The following is a 16,408-nucleotide window of genomic DNA, read 5'->3' on the forward strand; positions in this document are numbered from 1 at the left end:
TCATGAAATACCTTGAGACACACATCTTGGAAAATCGAAGTGTCAAGCTCAGCATCTTTGCCACATTTCAAACTAGGTAATTACCTTCTCTCCCAAAGGGAATCTGTTTTATGTGTTTGTGTCCTTTCTAGGTTACAGGTTTCCCAAAGGCAATGATCTTGCCTTCCGCTCCTCCTATTCGATGCTGAAGGGAAACGCACGTTTTACAACACCAATTTAATTATTCTGCATCCCTCTGAGCTACACGATGACCTGTTATATAATTGCTAGTAATATAGAAATGTGCCTGCCTTGTACAAACCCTAGCAATAAACCGAAGTTTTTATTTGACCTCCAAGTAAATTGCTTATTTACTTCTCCTTTACAATATAAAAAAAGCCATTTTCCTGACATCCCCCCAATTGTAAGTCATTATCAAATAAACACCACTGTGTTTTAGGCTGTCGTTTTTATTGTCCACAGAGGTTTTCTTTTCTTTTTTTAACTACACACAACGAATACTTTGATATAATCTAAGGTAATAAAATAGTTGAACGACCTTTTTTTTTTTTCAGATTTACATTTGTATAGAAACAATCAGTGGAACTCCTCACCCGGAAACTAAGGTATCTAAGAACTGTGATTCGTCAGTGTCATTTTAAATAATTGTTTGGTTCGAAGGTTGCTGTTCCCATTCTCAACTGAAATGTGTCTCCATGCAGTTTCCCTTGGGTCCAAAGCTTAAGGCCTTGGGAAGGTGGCCAGGAGAAAAAGGATGGTCACTCCCCTCTGTCCTTCCCTTGTGCAGAGGACACTGACTGGAACAGGGCTGTCACAAAAGCCAGGAAGGAGAGAGATCAATTGCGCGTCTCTGGGTTTCAAGGGTCAGAGTCATAGCACATCTTCCCACAGCTCCCTAACTGTACAGGTGACGCTCCTTCATGACAGCGTGATGCTTGTCCCTCCCCAAATGCTCCTTTCCTTGGCTAATCATGTCAGTTGTTATGGGTAGGCTGTTTTGTCCATAAGTCCTCCCTAAAGGCTGGTCATTGGGTCACATTTAGGTGTCACTCTTTGCGTTATGTCACTTCGATGCTGTGTCCCCTAAGAAATGCCTCCTCCCACCCTCAAATCCCCAAAGTGCCTAAGAGTGAAGACCCCCACGGAGACAGTGATTTCAGCGAACCCTCCCCTCAAAGACGCCTACAGCATCCCGTTGATCTTAGTCCACTCGTAGATGTCCTGCTCGCACACGATGTCGGAGTTGATGAGGAGGTATCTGTCGCCCACGCAGAAGTGTTTCTGACAGGCGGCGCACTTGAAACATTCCAGGTGGTACACTTTGTCCTTCACCCGCATCGTCATCTCATAGGCACGGATCCGCTTGTCACAGGAGGCGCAGAGACCGTCTTGGCCAAAAAGCCTGGAGGGGAAAAAAAGCAAGAGAAGCTAAGAAGGCCCGTGGCAGAGGCAGTGGGAGGAAGGGCTTGTGAAACAGGCTGGATCCCCAGATGCCAGGGAGCAAGGAGGAGCTGGGCACAGACAGGCGGCCGACTCCGACAGTCTTCCCTGCAGGGCAGGGGTGCTCTGGGCCGAAACAGCAATCGGTGGCATTTGTGCCTCGCATACCTGTCCCTCGTCTGAGCTCTCCCCACCTGCAGCACATCCTCCACGCCTCTCACCTGCCCCGGGCCCGTCCTCCGAGGGGAAGACTCAGCTGAAGCATCTAAGTGAGGAGGTTAGGCACGGGTCACAGGTCCCCTCCCAGGGGGACTTTCATTTTAGAAGAGAGGCTGGAATCAACCCCCAGGGACCCTTTGAGAGGGAATTGACCAAGAATGTAATGACATGGGCATCTTTCAGAGGCTCCCAAGTTCTACCATGTCGACAGCCACTAGTTCCACCCATGGGGAGGGTGGATCTTGAATTCCTCCCTAAGCTACGCAGGCCACTCCACTGGACAGTCCACTGGGAACCCAGCTTCCGGGAGACACAGGGAGCTGGATGGAAGGCGGATGGTGCAGTTGCTCATGCTCAGAGATCTGGAGGACAAATAACGTCTCTCCACATTGAATGGAAGCTCATGATTCAAGGCCCTCGCGGCCCCATTGCCATGAATCTTTGGAGAAACTTCTCTTCTGACATTGAAATCGAGACTCTGCTAAGTCTTAGTAGATCAGTCACTGAATATTTCAAGCAATAATCATTGTCAGCGTGTGGGAAAAAATTCAGTGGAGCCTTGTTCGGTGGTTCTCAAGAGGGGTCCTGGGAACCTGTTAGCAATGTGCATTCTCAGGTTCCCGTGACCGACACGCTCTTCAGAGGGGGCCCGGCATTCGCTGCGTGCATGAGCACTTCCAGGTGACTCTGGAAGTTTGAGAAGCAGCCTGCAGGAGTCGAATAACACCAGTATTAGAATCAGAAGACCCAGCTTCCGCCCAGGACTCCCCCTGAGTACCCACATGACTCTGGGAAGTCTCTGATTCCTGCGAGCTCGTGAAACGGCATCTCCAGCACTCGGCTGTTGGAAGGGTCCACAGGACTATGCCAAAGCACCAACGGTCAAGGGCTAAGCCGACCTGGTTGTGTTTAAACACATCTCAGGTGTTCCCAACTGTGCCAGTCTTACAGCAGGAGGTCATTTTCACACGTGCCTGATAACAGGGCATATTAGCGTGTCCTCGCCATGTAAACCTTTAGATAAATGTTTGTTCTTATCGGAAGTTCTTACTCACTTAAGAGTAACACAGAATCAATCGACTGGTACATTCTGAGAGGTTTTTTGGGGGGGTGTGAGGGCAGTTGACAAATTTTGAAACATTCGAGCAAAATTAACAGGGTCAAGAAGACGTGGTCTGTGGGTAGAGAGCTCACGGTCAGAGCCAGGGCCACCTCATTTCTCTCTGCATCCCGTCTTCCACCTGAAGAGCTCTAAGCGGTTTCAAGGCACCACCTGGGAGCGAGCTCATTACTGGGGGAGAACACTCCTCCCAAGGTGGCAGATGGTGGAGCGGCAGGGCACTGCCGTCTTGGAGGTCACCGAGTGGGAAGGCGGCTCTGGTTTCCTGACTGTTCAGTAGGTCGAGTTTGGGCCTGGACAAGGACGGACAACCCACAAAGCAGTGTGTGTGAAATGAAGCCAACTGCCTGGGGGTGTGACCCCTAAGGAAGGAGAGCGTTTATTAAAGGGAAGTCGGGGGTAAATTACAATACACATCAGGCAGCTAATGAAGGGAAGGACGGAAGAGCAGTACTTGGGAGATGCATTCGGGTCGGTTAGCATCACCTCTAACAAGCCAGGTGCCCGGGAGCGTGGGACTCCTTCCTTCCGGCTTCTGTGTCTCAAGCAAGGGGATCGGAAGGCCCAGCCTCTCCCTGCGGCCCCTCCTAGCTCAGGTGGTCTGAGATTCTACTCGTAGAAACACAGTAGGGCAGGGGTGTCAGACTCTCTCACCGGGGCCACATCAGCCTTGGGGTTGCCATCAAAGGGCCGAATGTAATTTCAACTCCTTAACAGTTAAGGAGTAAGTTACATTTATGCAGTCCTAAAATTATTTCGGCCCTTTGAAGGCAACCATGAGCCTCATGTGGCCTCTGGTTAAAATAGGTTTGATGCCCCTATTGAACTAGGGCTTGACATCAACCTTGAACATTCGTCTCTAGCACCGAGAACTGGTGCCTTAGGCTGGGTAATCCAGAAGCAGAGCCTGAGGTGGGAAGTTACTGAGGACGTTTTCTCGGGAAACCAGTTAGGTGGCCAGGAGCCTCAGACAGAAGAGGAGGAAGGCAAGCCAAAGTGCATCTCAGGCAGAGGGTGGGGTGAGGGGACTGTTGGGGGGCAGGGCATCAGTGAGCCAGACAGCAAGGGGAGTCTGCAGTGTAAGTTCTGTCTCCAGGTCACCCAGGCAAGGCTGTGACTTTGGTGCTCCTGCAGGGCCGGTCATTGGGGTCATCGATTAAAGTGCTCCAGGGGCTCGGGGGCCAGGGAGGAGGGCGTGGGCATGCTTTTGACTCTAACAGAGGCAGGGGCTGGCTGTTGAACATGAACCCCCTGGGAGGTGGCGGGTGCTCTGCACACAAAAGTTGGTAAGAAGGGGCCAGAGGGGATCTGGGCCCACACTCACGTGAACAGCTACTGCTCGGTTCCCAACAACACAAGACACACAGCACAACAAGCGCGACACAGCAGCACAGGGTTAGGCTCTGCCTGGCATCTCAGGACTCTTTCAGGCGAAATGTCTGAAAAAGGCTGACACTGGTCAGTCGGCTGCTGGCGATCGTCAGAAGTCCCAGTGGGAAAAACTGACCGCCACCACCAGGCCCACTGAGTCACCTGTCTGCCGTGCCCTTTTGGTGGCGCTGCCTCACAAAGGCATGTAAACAAGTCCATGGCTAAGAGGCCATCCCTGAAGAAGAAAGAATTTTTTTCCTCCTCTGTCAAGAGGTGTCTCATCTTAAGCCTTCTCCTACCCATTTTAATAACAATAATATAAACACTGTATTCAAGAAGGTCTGAAAATGCCTGCCCTAACACAGAGTTAATTAACATGTTGCCTAGGAAGGTAGCAGGGAGAAGAATTATTTCATGTCACCAAGACACAAGTTAATTAACATTGGGTTCTCCCAGACTATTCCTTTCTCTCCTTTTTAAAAATGGAAAAGATTAACAAGCGCAGGCAGCACCGGATTTATTCTTGAATGTTATATAAAACCGGGGAGATAGGGAGAAGCCTGGGCTCCTCTGACCTTACTCTGGCTGCACTTCACTTAATAAGATTCAAATGATTTGACAGGGATGTAGTCGGGGGCCCAATGGGAATCACTGGCCCGTCTGCTCGCTGCAGCGACTTGGCAAACGGGTAGAGAGCAAAATCAGGTCTCCATTTATCCCGGTCCTATTTTCTTAAAACTTACAAGAAAATGGACCAAAACGGTAATCATGATCATTGAAAACCCTCCTGATTTTCTCTAAACCACCAAATTTGCGAGGACTTTGTCGGGGAATTTAGGGGCGGGGGGGAAAGCTTATTCCATCAGTCTCTCGGTAAACAGATAAGCTTCCTTCACTGTGAAATTGCCTGCATATATATATATATTTTTTATGTAAAATGCTCTGCAGGCAGGTTGGGGAGGAAGAGCTGGCCTGGCAGCCAAGGGCACTGGAGTCTAAACAAGCTTCTCGGGGCTGGGTGGTCCCAATAACATCTGAGGGCTGCATGCTCCATGGACCCTCTGCCCCAGGAAGAGGGCAAAACACGGACAGCTCCACACTTGAGCAGCTGTGACAGTGGAGGGCACAGAGCTACCTTCACAGCAGCTAACGTGACACCGAAAATGCTAGCACATTGGGGCAAAGGCTCTCACTAAGCGCCATTAAATTCCCATGGCCAATAGTATGTATGACCTGGAGCATCCCAGCTGTCCCGGGGCTTGTCTGCATGGGTGGGGTGCCTAGCTGCCCCTCCCTTCTCCCCCTTCTTGTTCTTTAGACAGGAAATGTCCTGATGATAACGTTAGTTACAAGGGCAGCTGACATCTCTTTGATCTTTGGGCACCACCTCTCCTCCTTGGAAGCAGGTATTACTATGACCCCATTTTACAGGGAAGGAAACTGAGGCTCAGGACAGCTAAGTACCTTGCCCCAGGTCACAGAGCTAGGAAGCAGCGGTGCTGGGGCTCAAGCCGGCAGCTGACTTCAGGGCCTTCCCGTGGCAGGAGCACGCTTTCTATTTTTAAGTTTCTCCTCACATTATACTGGAGTCATACAAAAGAATATTTATAACCCATCCGTATGCTCTGAAGCATTCAATGAGCTCCTAAGAGCCCAACCTCAAATGTTCAAAGTGTCCTGGATTTTGCGTTTATCATTCTGCTGCCTTTAAACAATTAGTGTTTCCCCCATAGAGATGGATGAAAACACGCTTCTCAAACAGAAAGCAACGCCCCCTGCTTCTCTGCACGGGGCAGCCGCTGCAGCCTGACCTCATTCTGGCAGGTAGCGGGAGCCAGGACAGCGACCCAGACTCAGATGGCTGGGCAGCTGGCCCCTGCCGAGGGCCCCGCGCTGGTGGCCCCGAGGGTACCTGAGGTAGTCTCTCCGGCAGAGCTTCCGGCCCAGCTTGTAGTACAGGCGCCGGCCCACCTCGCCCAGCCGGCACCCGCAGAGGTCACAGCTGAGGCAGTCCTCGTGCCAGTACTGGTCGATGGCCTTCAGGAAGTAGCGGTCCCCGATGCTCTGCTGGCAGCCTCCGCATGTCAGCAGGGACGGGGGGATCTGCAGCACCTCATCCACGGGCTCCCTTGGAAGAAGGCCACGCGTTAGGGACAACCAGCGCATTTGGGTGAGACAAGCGCCCAGGGTTGGGAATCCCTCTGGGCCAACGAACAGGGAATGTCACTCAATTGCCTGTCAGGAACATAAAGAAAGGAGAGGACAAGAGATCCACAGGCTGGACCGCAGAGGCCCTGCCAGGCATTAGGACAGGAGAGAGCTCGACCTTATCTCTTATGCAAGCCCTCACCAGTCTGGCTCAGTTGGCTGGGCATCGTCTTGCAAACTGCTGGGTTGTGGGTTTGATTCCTAGTCAGGGCACATACCTAGGTTGTGTGTTCAAATTCAGGTCAGAGTGCGTATTGGAAGCAACTAATCCATGTCTTTCTCTCACATCGATGTTTCTCTCCCGTTCTTTCTCCTTCCCTTCCCCCCTCTCTAAAAATCAATAAGCATGTCCTCAGGTGAGGACTAAAAAAGAAAAAGAAGTAAACGCTGGGCCTGGAGATATGCCAGGCGACCGTAGGTGGTCCTGGCCCCCCTATCTCCCCGCCAGCCCAGTACGGCTCTCACACCTCTGGTCTGTTCTCTTTCTCACCTTCCTTCTCCATCTCCATTTCTATTTCCTCCTCCAGCCCCAGCACCCAAGCACACTGCTGAACCCCAGAAGAGGCACTTGGACTAAAGCAGTTGCTTGCTGCCAGGACAGCCGACTACCTACAGAGCTCAAAATCTGCGAATTCCACGTGGAATCTGCCTGCCATGCTAGCCCAGGCCTCTCCCAACTGCAGAAAAGCAGAGGTGACGAGGAAAGGAGAAAGTGAGCAAAAATTATTTTAGCTTGCTCTCTCTTTCCAAGATAAAAATTCCAGCAGGATATAATAGAAAGTCTCATTATTTTATTTTACGATTTTATATTTTTAACAGAAACTTCTTATCCCATCCTTCTTACCTAACGAATCCCTGGAGAAAAATCACAGGTGTTAGAGCCATTGCCAAACTTACAAAGGACATCAGGTAGACCTTCCTGCACGTGAAATTTTTTACGACAGCTAAGCTGATGTGGATAAGGTGGACTCGGGCCAGAAAATGGGGCGAAGGCAACGATCATTTTCAAGGGAGTGAAAGATGACTCGACCCTGACATCTGTGTCCAGGCCGCTGTGGGTAGTGGGCCCGTGGCATGTGTTCTTCCAATCAGAGAGGCATACAGCTTCCGACCTTGCTTCACTTGAATCTGAATATTTTTGCTTTTACACTTTAAAATAAATACCACTGTTTGCCCAGAGAAAATAAACAGAAGAAATGTTTCTAGGACCAAACGGGACATAGGAAAACCCCAATACTTGTTGATTTTAAACAATGAACAAGTGCTCTTTGAACTTTATTCACACACAAATCTATTTCTTAAATATCTATTGTGTTTTTTTTTTTAATGGACCTGATTCCGACTGTGAAATTCCCAAAAGGGAATCTCCCTCTGGGCACCTCGAGGGTAGAACTCTGTGTCCTATTTCTAGCCTGCGCTCACTGACCAGGGCCTGTGCCCACAGAGCTCAGCACCCATCACACTTCAGGGCTCAGGGGCTCAGTGCTGGCGACTCTGTCTGCCAAGTGCACGCTGCCCTGTGAATAGGTGGGGAGGACTAACGCCAAGCCCACACTTTGCAGATTGAGTATAAGGATCCTTCATGAGCTTATCTCCTTTTAGAACACGGAAATGGGAAACCCAAGCCAGTCTTCTTTGAAACACTCAAGACTTCAGCCTTAAGAGTTCACTGAAGCCTGACTTGCTTTTCTTTGTTTCCACAGGTTAGACATAAGGACTTCCAATTCTCTCTTCTGAAAAAATAACATCCCCAGCATTTCATGTGCATCAACTCAGAATTGCATCTCTTCTCTTTCCACAGCCCCTGGTCTTCCTTGCGGCTTTTAAAAACACTGGGGGAACCTTAACCCTGCTGGATGTCCTGATGTTGATGCTTCCAACCAACTGTGAAAGAGGAGGATTTGCACTTAGCTGGTGCAAAACCGCCTGGAATTAAAATGAACTGCTCTTGTTACTCACGGGGAGGTACTGGGGCCACTGACTACATGGTAGAGAAAACCTCTGTGTTTATGAATTCTGGCTGTCTTTCTGCCTCAACGTTTCATTTGCATATGTCAAGGCAAATTTTTATCTGTAATTTGGAGATGCTGATCATACTGACCCAACTTGGCTTTGAATAAGTACACAATGAAGCATCTGGTAGAACAGTGGCCCCGCATGAGACATACTAAATAAGCAAAACGCTCTTGTGATGGCCTAAGACAGGAAAGGATAGGAGAAGATATTGGCTCTATCTGTCTTTCTATAATTAATGACAATATCACATTATTTTTTTTGGTGGATGTTTCGAGCCAATAACTGAGTGGGATTCACCTTCAAATTAATATTTTATATTGCCCTAGAGCCTAACTGAATATTATATCTGAATACACTTCCTGCTGGATTTCTGGGGTAATTTCTTGAAAATTTCTGAGAGACAGGGGAAAAAATGTGCTGCAGTAATCCTTAACTAGCTGGCCCATCTCCCATTACAGACTCCCTTCCTTGGGCACAGAGTGAAGCCCAGGATAGAGCAGGGGAGCATTCTTCCACAGGTGCCTGCTGTGTGGGCAGGTCAGGGTGTCTCAATTTTCTAATCTCAGTGAAAGAGCGCAAACTTTGAAAAGAGCAAACTTCCTTCAGGGAACTGAAACCTCCAGATTTATTTTCTAATAAAAGGATTAGAGACTAAGTTCTGCTGATCGAAAAGGCATTAAGGCACCAATTTATCCAATTTACTCCTATTACTATGGTCTTTGCCCAGGCTTTGAAAATGCAGAGCAAAGTTGTGATTCTAGGTTTGTTTAAAAAAAAAAAGTGAGCAAATCACCAAAACATCCTTTAAACCTCATTGTGTGTGTGTGTGTGCACGCACTCTTTTTCTCCTGAGAGTGTAAGGAAGCTGTTTTTTGTTAGAACAAACCTAGCTTCTTATAGAACTGGTGCCTGAACCTTCCAGATTGAATAGTGATGTTTATATTCTCACTGGATCCTGGGACTTCCTGTGTTTTATGAGAACATGCTGGGTTTTTATGCTGGTAACTGAGGGTAAAACCCAGGTATATAAACACCACAGAAGGCTGAAATGGGCGGGGGAGGGGAGACTTCAATCAGAAAAGCACGATTCTTTTAAAACAGGAGAGGGAAAGAAAACAAAACAAAACAAATGCCTCTTAAAAGCACAAATGGACAAGTCATTAACCAGCTCCTTTGGTCTGTGTAACAAATCCCTTCAAAGGATTAGATGGGGGACTTCAAAGGAATAAAAATTCTCAAAACCAGACAGCTAATGAATCTTAAGGGCATGTGCGCTGACGGGAACATGGTATTTTAAACAACCCTTTCTCCCCAGGTTAACACTAAGGAATGGGCCGGAGGTACACAGCCCGGAGACAGGGAAACACTCCCAGCTAGTAAGAGGCTCAGAAAACAAATGCGGCAAACACTCGTTAGAGCTCTGGTGCTCTGACCCCCAACCCCTTCGAGGCTGTAATAACAGCAGTGAGACTACGACCCCGGCCCCAAATTCACCTATACACAAAATGTATACTAACTTTCGAGGTTCACAGGCCCCCGTCGGAGGACCCCGAAGGGTGGGGCGTGGTTGGTACACGTATCCAGATAAACTCCGGATTCAGGTGCTTCAAAGTCTCCGGAGGCCAGAGCGAGCTCCGAGGTGGACTCGCACCCCCCGCCCCACCCCGCGCCCTCCGGCCCCTGGCTCTGGGGGCTGCTGCTCCACCTGCGGACCCGGAGGGGGGCTGTCGGGGTCTCGGGGGGCCTCCACTGGAATGTCCCCCTTTCCAGGACCAAATGGACAAAGAGAAAGGGGACCGAGAAGGAGCGAGAGGGGAGCAGGGAACAGAATCAAGCCCTGAACGCTCCCGGGATTGCACCTGCGCGACTCCAAGCTCCCGGTGTGCCCGCCCTGGTGTAAACTTTCTGGCCCGAGGGGGCTTCGGGAAGCGTCCCCGGTAGCCGTGAGGGGCCCGCAGAGGCGCCAGGCGGATCCCCTCTCCCTGCCGCCCGCCGCCCTGCCCCTTTCCCAGTGCCCCCGGAGTCACCGCGGGCAAGGGGGAGCCCTGCTCAAGGCAGAAGGAGCCAAGGGCAAGCTACCGGCGCACACCTGGAGCCGTTTTGCGGGCCACTGGCGCCATCCCACTGCCCCTGGGCACGAGGCCGTGGCCACCGTGGGTGGCAGGGGAGCTACACTTACTCGGACGGGTCCAGGCTCTTCCTCTCGATGGCCGAGGACATTGGGGAGGGAGGTGGCGTGCCAGGCGGCGGGGGCGCTCCCTTTGTGGCTCGGAGCTGGCCGGCTGCTGGGGCTCGGACCCCCTCCGGTGCTCGGGCGCCGCCGCCGCTCCTGCGCCTCTTCTTGCTCTGGCGCGCCGGCGGCGAGCTCGCCCCTCCGCGCTCAAGGACAGTCACCGCGCTCCCTTCAAACGCCAAAGAGAGAGAGCGAATCACCAGACTGCCAGCGCGTCGCGGCCGAGGCGGGACCCGAGCGCGCAGCCTGGCCCCGGGCGGCTGCAGCAGCTGCTGCTGCTCTGGACTTAACCTTCCATCCCGGTCCCGCCGCCGCCGCCGCCCGGTCCGGCTCAGCTCGCGCGCTGTCGCCCGCTCCGCGCCGCCCGCGGGGATGGTGCGCGTCCGCCCGGAGCCCCTGCACCTTCCGCCAGGGTCCGGGCGCGCAGCTAGCCGCCGGGGGCAAGGGTGGGGGCGGCGGCCTGGGGGCGGGGAGGGGACCCTGCCTCTCCCCCCGGCGCCCTCCCCTCTCGGGAAGGTCTATTTTCGCTCAGCTTCCCTCTGTCTCTGGTTTCATTTCCTTTTCCTGATCACGATTCAAATACAATAGAAGGAAATCACATTTAAAGAGACAGCTGCCCGGTACCCCCCCACCCCCGCTATTTTTTTTCTTCCTTTTTTTTAAATGGGGCTCGTGGGGATTTGCAATACAAACAGCAGCGGCGGCGGCAGCAGGACAGACTTGGCTTCTTAAAGGGGCCAGCGACGGGGACAGGAAGAGTCGCTCAGTGAACACGTCTCCTTGGAGAGGCGGCTGGGTTGCCCCTAATCATTCTCAGGGCTTCCCCTCTTCGGCGTTTCCCTTTTGGTTAACTATGGCTGAAAGTAACCAGCGGGACGTTCAAGGAAGAGAGAAAAGACAAGAACGTGGAATGAGCACCTACAGAAATGCAAGCGTGGCTTTGGCGCCCGTCCGGGGTCTGCGGTCCGAGGTCCCTGGTCCGGGAAAGCTGCGCGCGCGGCGCTGCCCGGCGCAGACCGCTCAGCTGGCTGCGGGCTGGTGACCGCGCCCGCGCTCCAGACGGGAGGCTGGAGCTGCGTGAGCAGCACCGCACCGCGGGGTGCGCCTGAGCAGTGCTGGGGCAGCTAATCCCAGGGGGAGGGTGGCTGGGAGGGACCACGCTGGTCTAGTCTCCTTCCAGATGCTGGAGGCCGAATTCCCTCCCTCAGCATCTTTTCAAATACCGGACTCCTGCGGTTAAACTGGCCCCTGTAAAGTGCCAGTAATACTCTGCACAGAGAAAGTGCCTTTCCAATGATCAAGCGCCATGATCAAGAAACGATTTTGCCCTGGGTCAGGGAAAGGGAAAGAAGCCAGACTTGATTTTGGAGTTCAGGTTTCCCCCTCCAACCTCAAGGGAAAATTCTGGGAGGAAAGAGGAGATACAGAGGCGAGAGGCGGAGGCTCACCGTCTGCCCTTCTGTATAAACAAAACTTTGGGTCCCTCGGTCCCTGAAAACGATCGCGTTCAGAAATAATTATTGAAGGCCTACTTGTGCATGACGCCAGTCACAAGCCTTGTAAAGAGGAAACTACCACGTGCTCGCAGACTCCCTTTTTTTTTTTCTTTTTAATGAACAGTCTGCATCATGGCCATAGATGTTTTACTCCCATTTCAAAGATGGCACTGGAGGGCCCCGATGATCTCACCTTGACGAGTTGTGAGTACAGACAGAAGTGAGTCCCTGGATGCCTCATCTTCCCTGTTCCAAGCCAAAGCCTCACCAACTGTTCACAAGTCTACCCAGAATTTACTGCGCTCTGCATGCGCCTGTCATTTTCTAGTGTCCATGTCCAAAGCTTGGGTCCCTAATGGGCATAATTAAAATCTTTTTCGAAGTGGGGGGTGAGATGGGGGGGGAGGAAAGAAGCCTTAAAAGCAGCTTTTTGTCCAAGTCGAGGCCTTAGTATATAAAAAGACCTTCTCCTGATCAGACTCAGGTCCTGAATCTGAGGAGGCGGTATTGGGTCGTGGCTCTGGGGTCGGACTGCCTGCAGTCCACCTGTCGTGCCCCACCCGTGTGAACCCGGGCCCACAGCGGGAATCAACTCTCCCGGCGTCGTCCTCGTCTGCAACACGGGAATGCCAGACCTATGGCATCATTGTGAGGGTTAAATGAGTGGGCGCGGGCAAAGCGCCGCACACGGACTTGTAGTGGGGTGGGGGCGCTAACAGATACGAGATGAACGCATGGGAAGCACTTGGCCTGTGTTAAGGGCTCCTACCTGGGAGCTGCTCTGTTACAGCAAAGACATCAGAATCTAAGAAGAGCTGGAATCCAGCAATCCCACTGGGTATTTACCCAAAGAAAACAAGAACAGCAAATCAAAAAGATACATGCACCCCCATGTTCATTGCAGCCTCATTTACAACAGCTAAGATACGGAAAAAACCTAAGTATCCATCAATAGATGACTGGATAAAGATATATATATATATATATATATATATATATATATATATATATATATATGTATATTAGTCAGCCATGAAATAGGAAGGAAATTCTGCCATTTGTGACAACGTGAGTGGAACTTGAGGGCATTATGCTAAGCGAAATGAGTCAGAGGAAGGCAAATACTGTATGATCTCATATATATGTGGAATCTGAAAAACAAACACACACACAAAAATCTCAGCTAATAGACGTAGAGAACAGACTTCTGGCTGCCACAGGCTGGGCGGTGTTGTGAGCAAAGTGGGAGCAGGGGATCCCAAGGTACCAACTTCCAGTCACAAAATAAACAAGTCCTGAGGATGGAATACGCAGCACAGTCACTACAGGTAACAATACCGTATTGCGTATTTGAAAGTTGCTAAGAGCAGATCTTAAAAGTCCTGGTCATAAGAAAAAAATTGTCACTACGTGTCATGACACAGGCTAACTAGACTCATTGGGATCATTTCACAATATACACATGTTGAGTCATGTAGTAGACCTGAAACTAGTATGGTGTTGTATGTCGATTATACCTCAAAAATAAATACATAAAAGCTTGAAGTTAAATTCGAGGATAAGAATTTCCCGCCCAAATTCACAACAATTTTCTATTTTAAAAAAGCAAACAGAACAGGGTCCCTTTACCTCACCTCCCGATGCTGCTCAACAAGACGGAAGCATTTTCCATTCTCACGCTCACTGTGTTGGTGACGAGGCGACACTGGCATCTGCTGGCTTTCATCGAATCTGATACGTTGCTGCCTTCCTTGCTACTGTTTTGCATGGGGCTCAAGTTAGTTGTTAAAATAAATAGGTCCTGGGGTTCCAGGAGGTAAACCTCTGAAAGGCCAACTTCGGGGCATAAAGTTTCCTTTGAATAATATGCTTCTGTTTTGACCCCAGTGTGTAAGGAAAGAGCAATTACCGCCTGTGACTTTGGGTCAGTTTCTTATCTTTCACAACTCTTTGGGGAGAACTTCCTTAGAGAAAGTGAATATTTGAAATGGTATCTTAAGATTTCAATTTCACACACAGTGGCTGGAAGGAATAACTGCCAACCGGTGGGATTTCATCCCTATCAACGGGCTTTTGAATTGCTCAAGTTTAAGTTTAACGTTTAGAATCAAGTCTCAAAACGTTTTTTATTATGAATAATTTTAGAGCAATTATGACCTTATTGTAGCTTTCCACAGCAGCCTTATACCTCGTGCAGAGGAGGGACTCAGTAACTCCACGTGATTCAAACTTGTAAAATGGTTCTATAGAGTCGGGGAAATCCATGCTTGACGCCTTACCCAGTGAAAATGCAGTTTAATTCCTCCATCCTCTCCCCTTTCTCCTAGCAAATCTTAAATATCTTAAAATTTAGAAATTTTCCAAGTTTTCCTTCCTGATGTGAATGTCAGAAGACTGAATCAGTCTGCATGAGACATCTGACTCCACACGGATTAGCTCTTTCCTATTGTTTTTGCCTGTTACATTTATAATTATTTTCTGTGGACGAGCAGTCAGAAATGACTGGGGCTACATTTCTTTGCTAAAATAGACTCACATTGGGAGTCACACAATGCAACACGCAAATCATGGTTCAGAAATCGGCACTTGAAACCTATATAATCTTATAACCAATGTCACCCCAATAAATTTGATTAAAAAAAAACTTGTTTGTCTGGAATTCAAATGAAAAAATGAAATGGACCTCTAGTAGAAATAAAAATTCAAATGTCACTGGAAAAATGCCAAGAATGACAATTTACTTCTCTTTTATTTTTTCTAACCATTAGAAGCCAAGCTGTACACATGCCTGTTAGTTAGATCTGTACACATTCACGGATCAGAACAAAAATAAAGATTTGTGTTGATATGGCTTCAGTTCCCATGCAAAATTCTGAAACTGCTTCATTGTCACAGGCACCTGGCTCCCAAATTTATTTTAGAACATTTCAGGGCCGGTTGATGAATCTGTTTTCACAGAATGTTCGACTTGTTGGTAACCTTCTACTGATAAATAAACCAGGTTTCCTATACAGTGGAAAAGATTCCCCCAGAAAAAAAATCTTAAAAAAAAATCCACCTTAACCAGACGTCGGTCACTCATTTACTGGCTGTGTGATTTGGGGGAAGTTATTTCACCTCTCTGAACCTCAGTTTCTCTATCTGTTAATGAAATCAATCATAAAGCTCGGCCAGGCCAGGACTAGATGGGGCCCCTGGGACAGGAGCTCTGAGCGGATTCAATAGGACAACAATTTGTGTGAAAATGCTTTGCACAGTGAAGGAGCAGAGTAAATGCCCTGAAATGATAGCTGTTGTTATTACCCCATCTTTCAGAAGCAATCGCCACTGGATCAGGAAGCAGCAATCTCTCAGCTTGTCAGGACATCTGCCCAAGAGTGCTGAGGCTGAGGCGCTTTGGAAAGAGCTGCAGTGAGCCCAAGACGTCCGCCGCCCCGGGCTTGGGGAGCCCACATTTTTCAACCAGAAACGCTGGGTTGTGCAGGCCACAGTGAGGGCACCAAGGGCTTCCTTGCTTCCCCCTGACCACACTGCCAGCTTCAGCCACATCCCTGATTTTATTCATCTGATTCCCCACCCCTTACCCCTTTTCAATAACTTCTAAATCACCTTTTACAACTAAGGCAAGAGTCCATCCAAATCAAATGCTGAATAACTGCCATAAATGTCACAATGCCACAGCGAGGTCTTAGCAGAGTTAAGTTCATAGCACGTTCTAGTTGATTTAAGCTTGTGGTATGCCTCTGAAATGAGGTGTCCCAGCTTGCCCCTCGGATCTCTAAAGTGCCTCTCTAGTGAGCTTCACCCACCCCTGCTCCAAGCACCGCAGCTCTGTACTTATGTACCTTAGGTGTGTTGCTCAGCTCCTCGAGACTTTAGCTTCTGCATCTGTAAAGTGGGTATATGCAGAGTACCTACCTTATGGAGCCGTTACTGAGTTTCTGTGAAATGAAACCAATAAGGTGCTTGAATGGAGATTGGCACAGAGCTTCTGTGGAAGATTCTGCCTATACATAGAGATTCTAGCTTTAAAATATTTAAGTTCTCCTCTGTAATTCAAACACTGTTGGATGGACAAAGCAAAAGAAACACAGAGTCAACAGCTCCTTCTTCCACCTCTGCCACCATCAGGCCCTCCCCACTCTCTCCCCTGGGTCCTGGACCTTGAACTTGTTTGCTGGGCTGAGTTCCAGGGGCAGAGAAAGCTGGGGGGCTGACTCCCTGCGCTGTCTTGTGTTCTTTGTTCACGCAAACTCTCTCCTCTCTTTAGCTACTCAGAGACAGCCCTACCGCACAGCGCACTTG

At 49.7% G+C, this 16,408-nt stretch overlaps 1 protein-coding gene across 1 annotated transcript; it reads right to left on the reverse strand.

The window, feature by feature from the left end:
- Positions 1-426: 426 nt before the first annotated feature.
- Positions 427-10,989, reverse strand: LMO2 (LIM domain only 2). Its single transcript, XM_037128273.2, has 4 exons — positions 10,899-10,989; positions 10,554-10,776; positions 6,063-6,278; positions 427-1,402 (listed from the first exon to the last, which is right to left on the reverse strand). The coding sequence occupies exons 1-4, from the start codon at positions 10,903-10,905 to the stop codon at positions 1,183-1,185; spliced, it is 666 nt and encodes a 221-aa protein (XP_036984168.1). The 5' UTR covers positions 10,906-10,989; the 3' UTR covers positions 427-1,182.
- Between the last annotated feature and the right edge of the window lie 5,419 nt (positions 10,990-16,408).

This window comes from Artibeus jamaicensis, unplaced genomic scaffold (genome assembly GCF_021234435.1).
Source record: "Artibeus jamaicensis isolate MK-2021 breed Jamaican fruit bat unplaced genomic scaffold, CSHL_Jam_final contig_797, whole genome shotgun sequence".
In the NCBI taxonomy this organism is placed as follows: domain Eukaryota; kingdom Metazoa; phylum Chordata; class Mammalia; order Chiroptera; family Phyllostomidae; genus Artibeus; species Artibeus jamaicensis.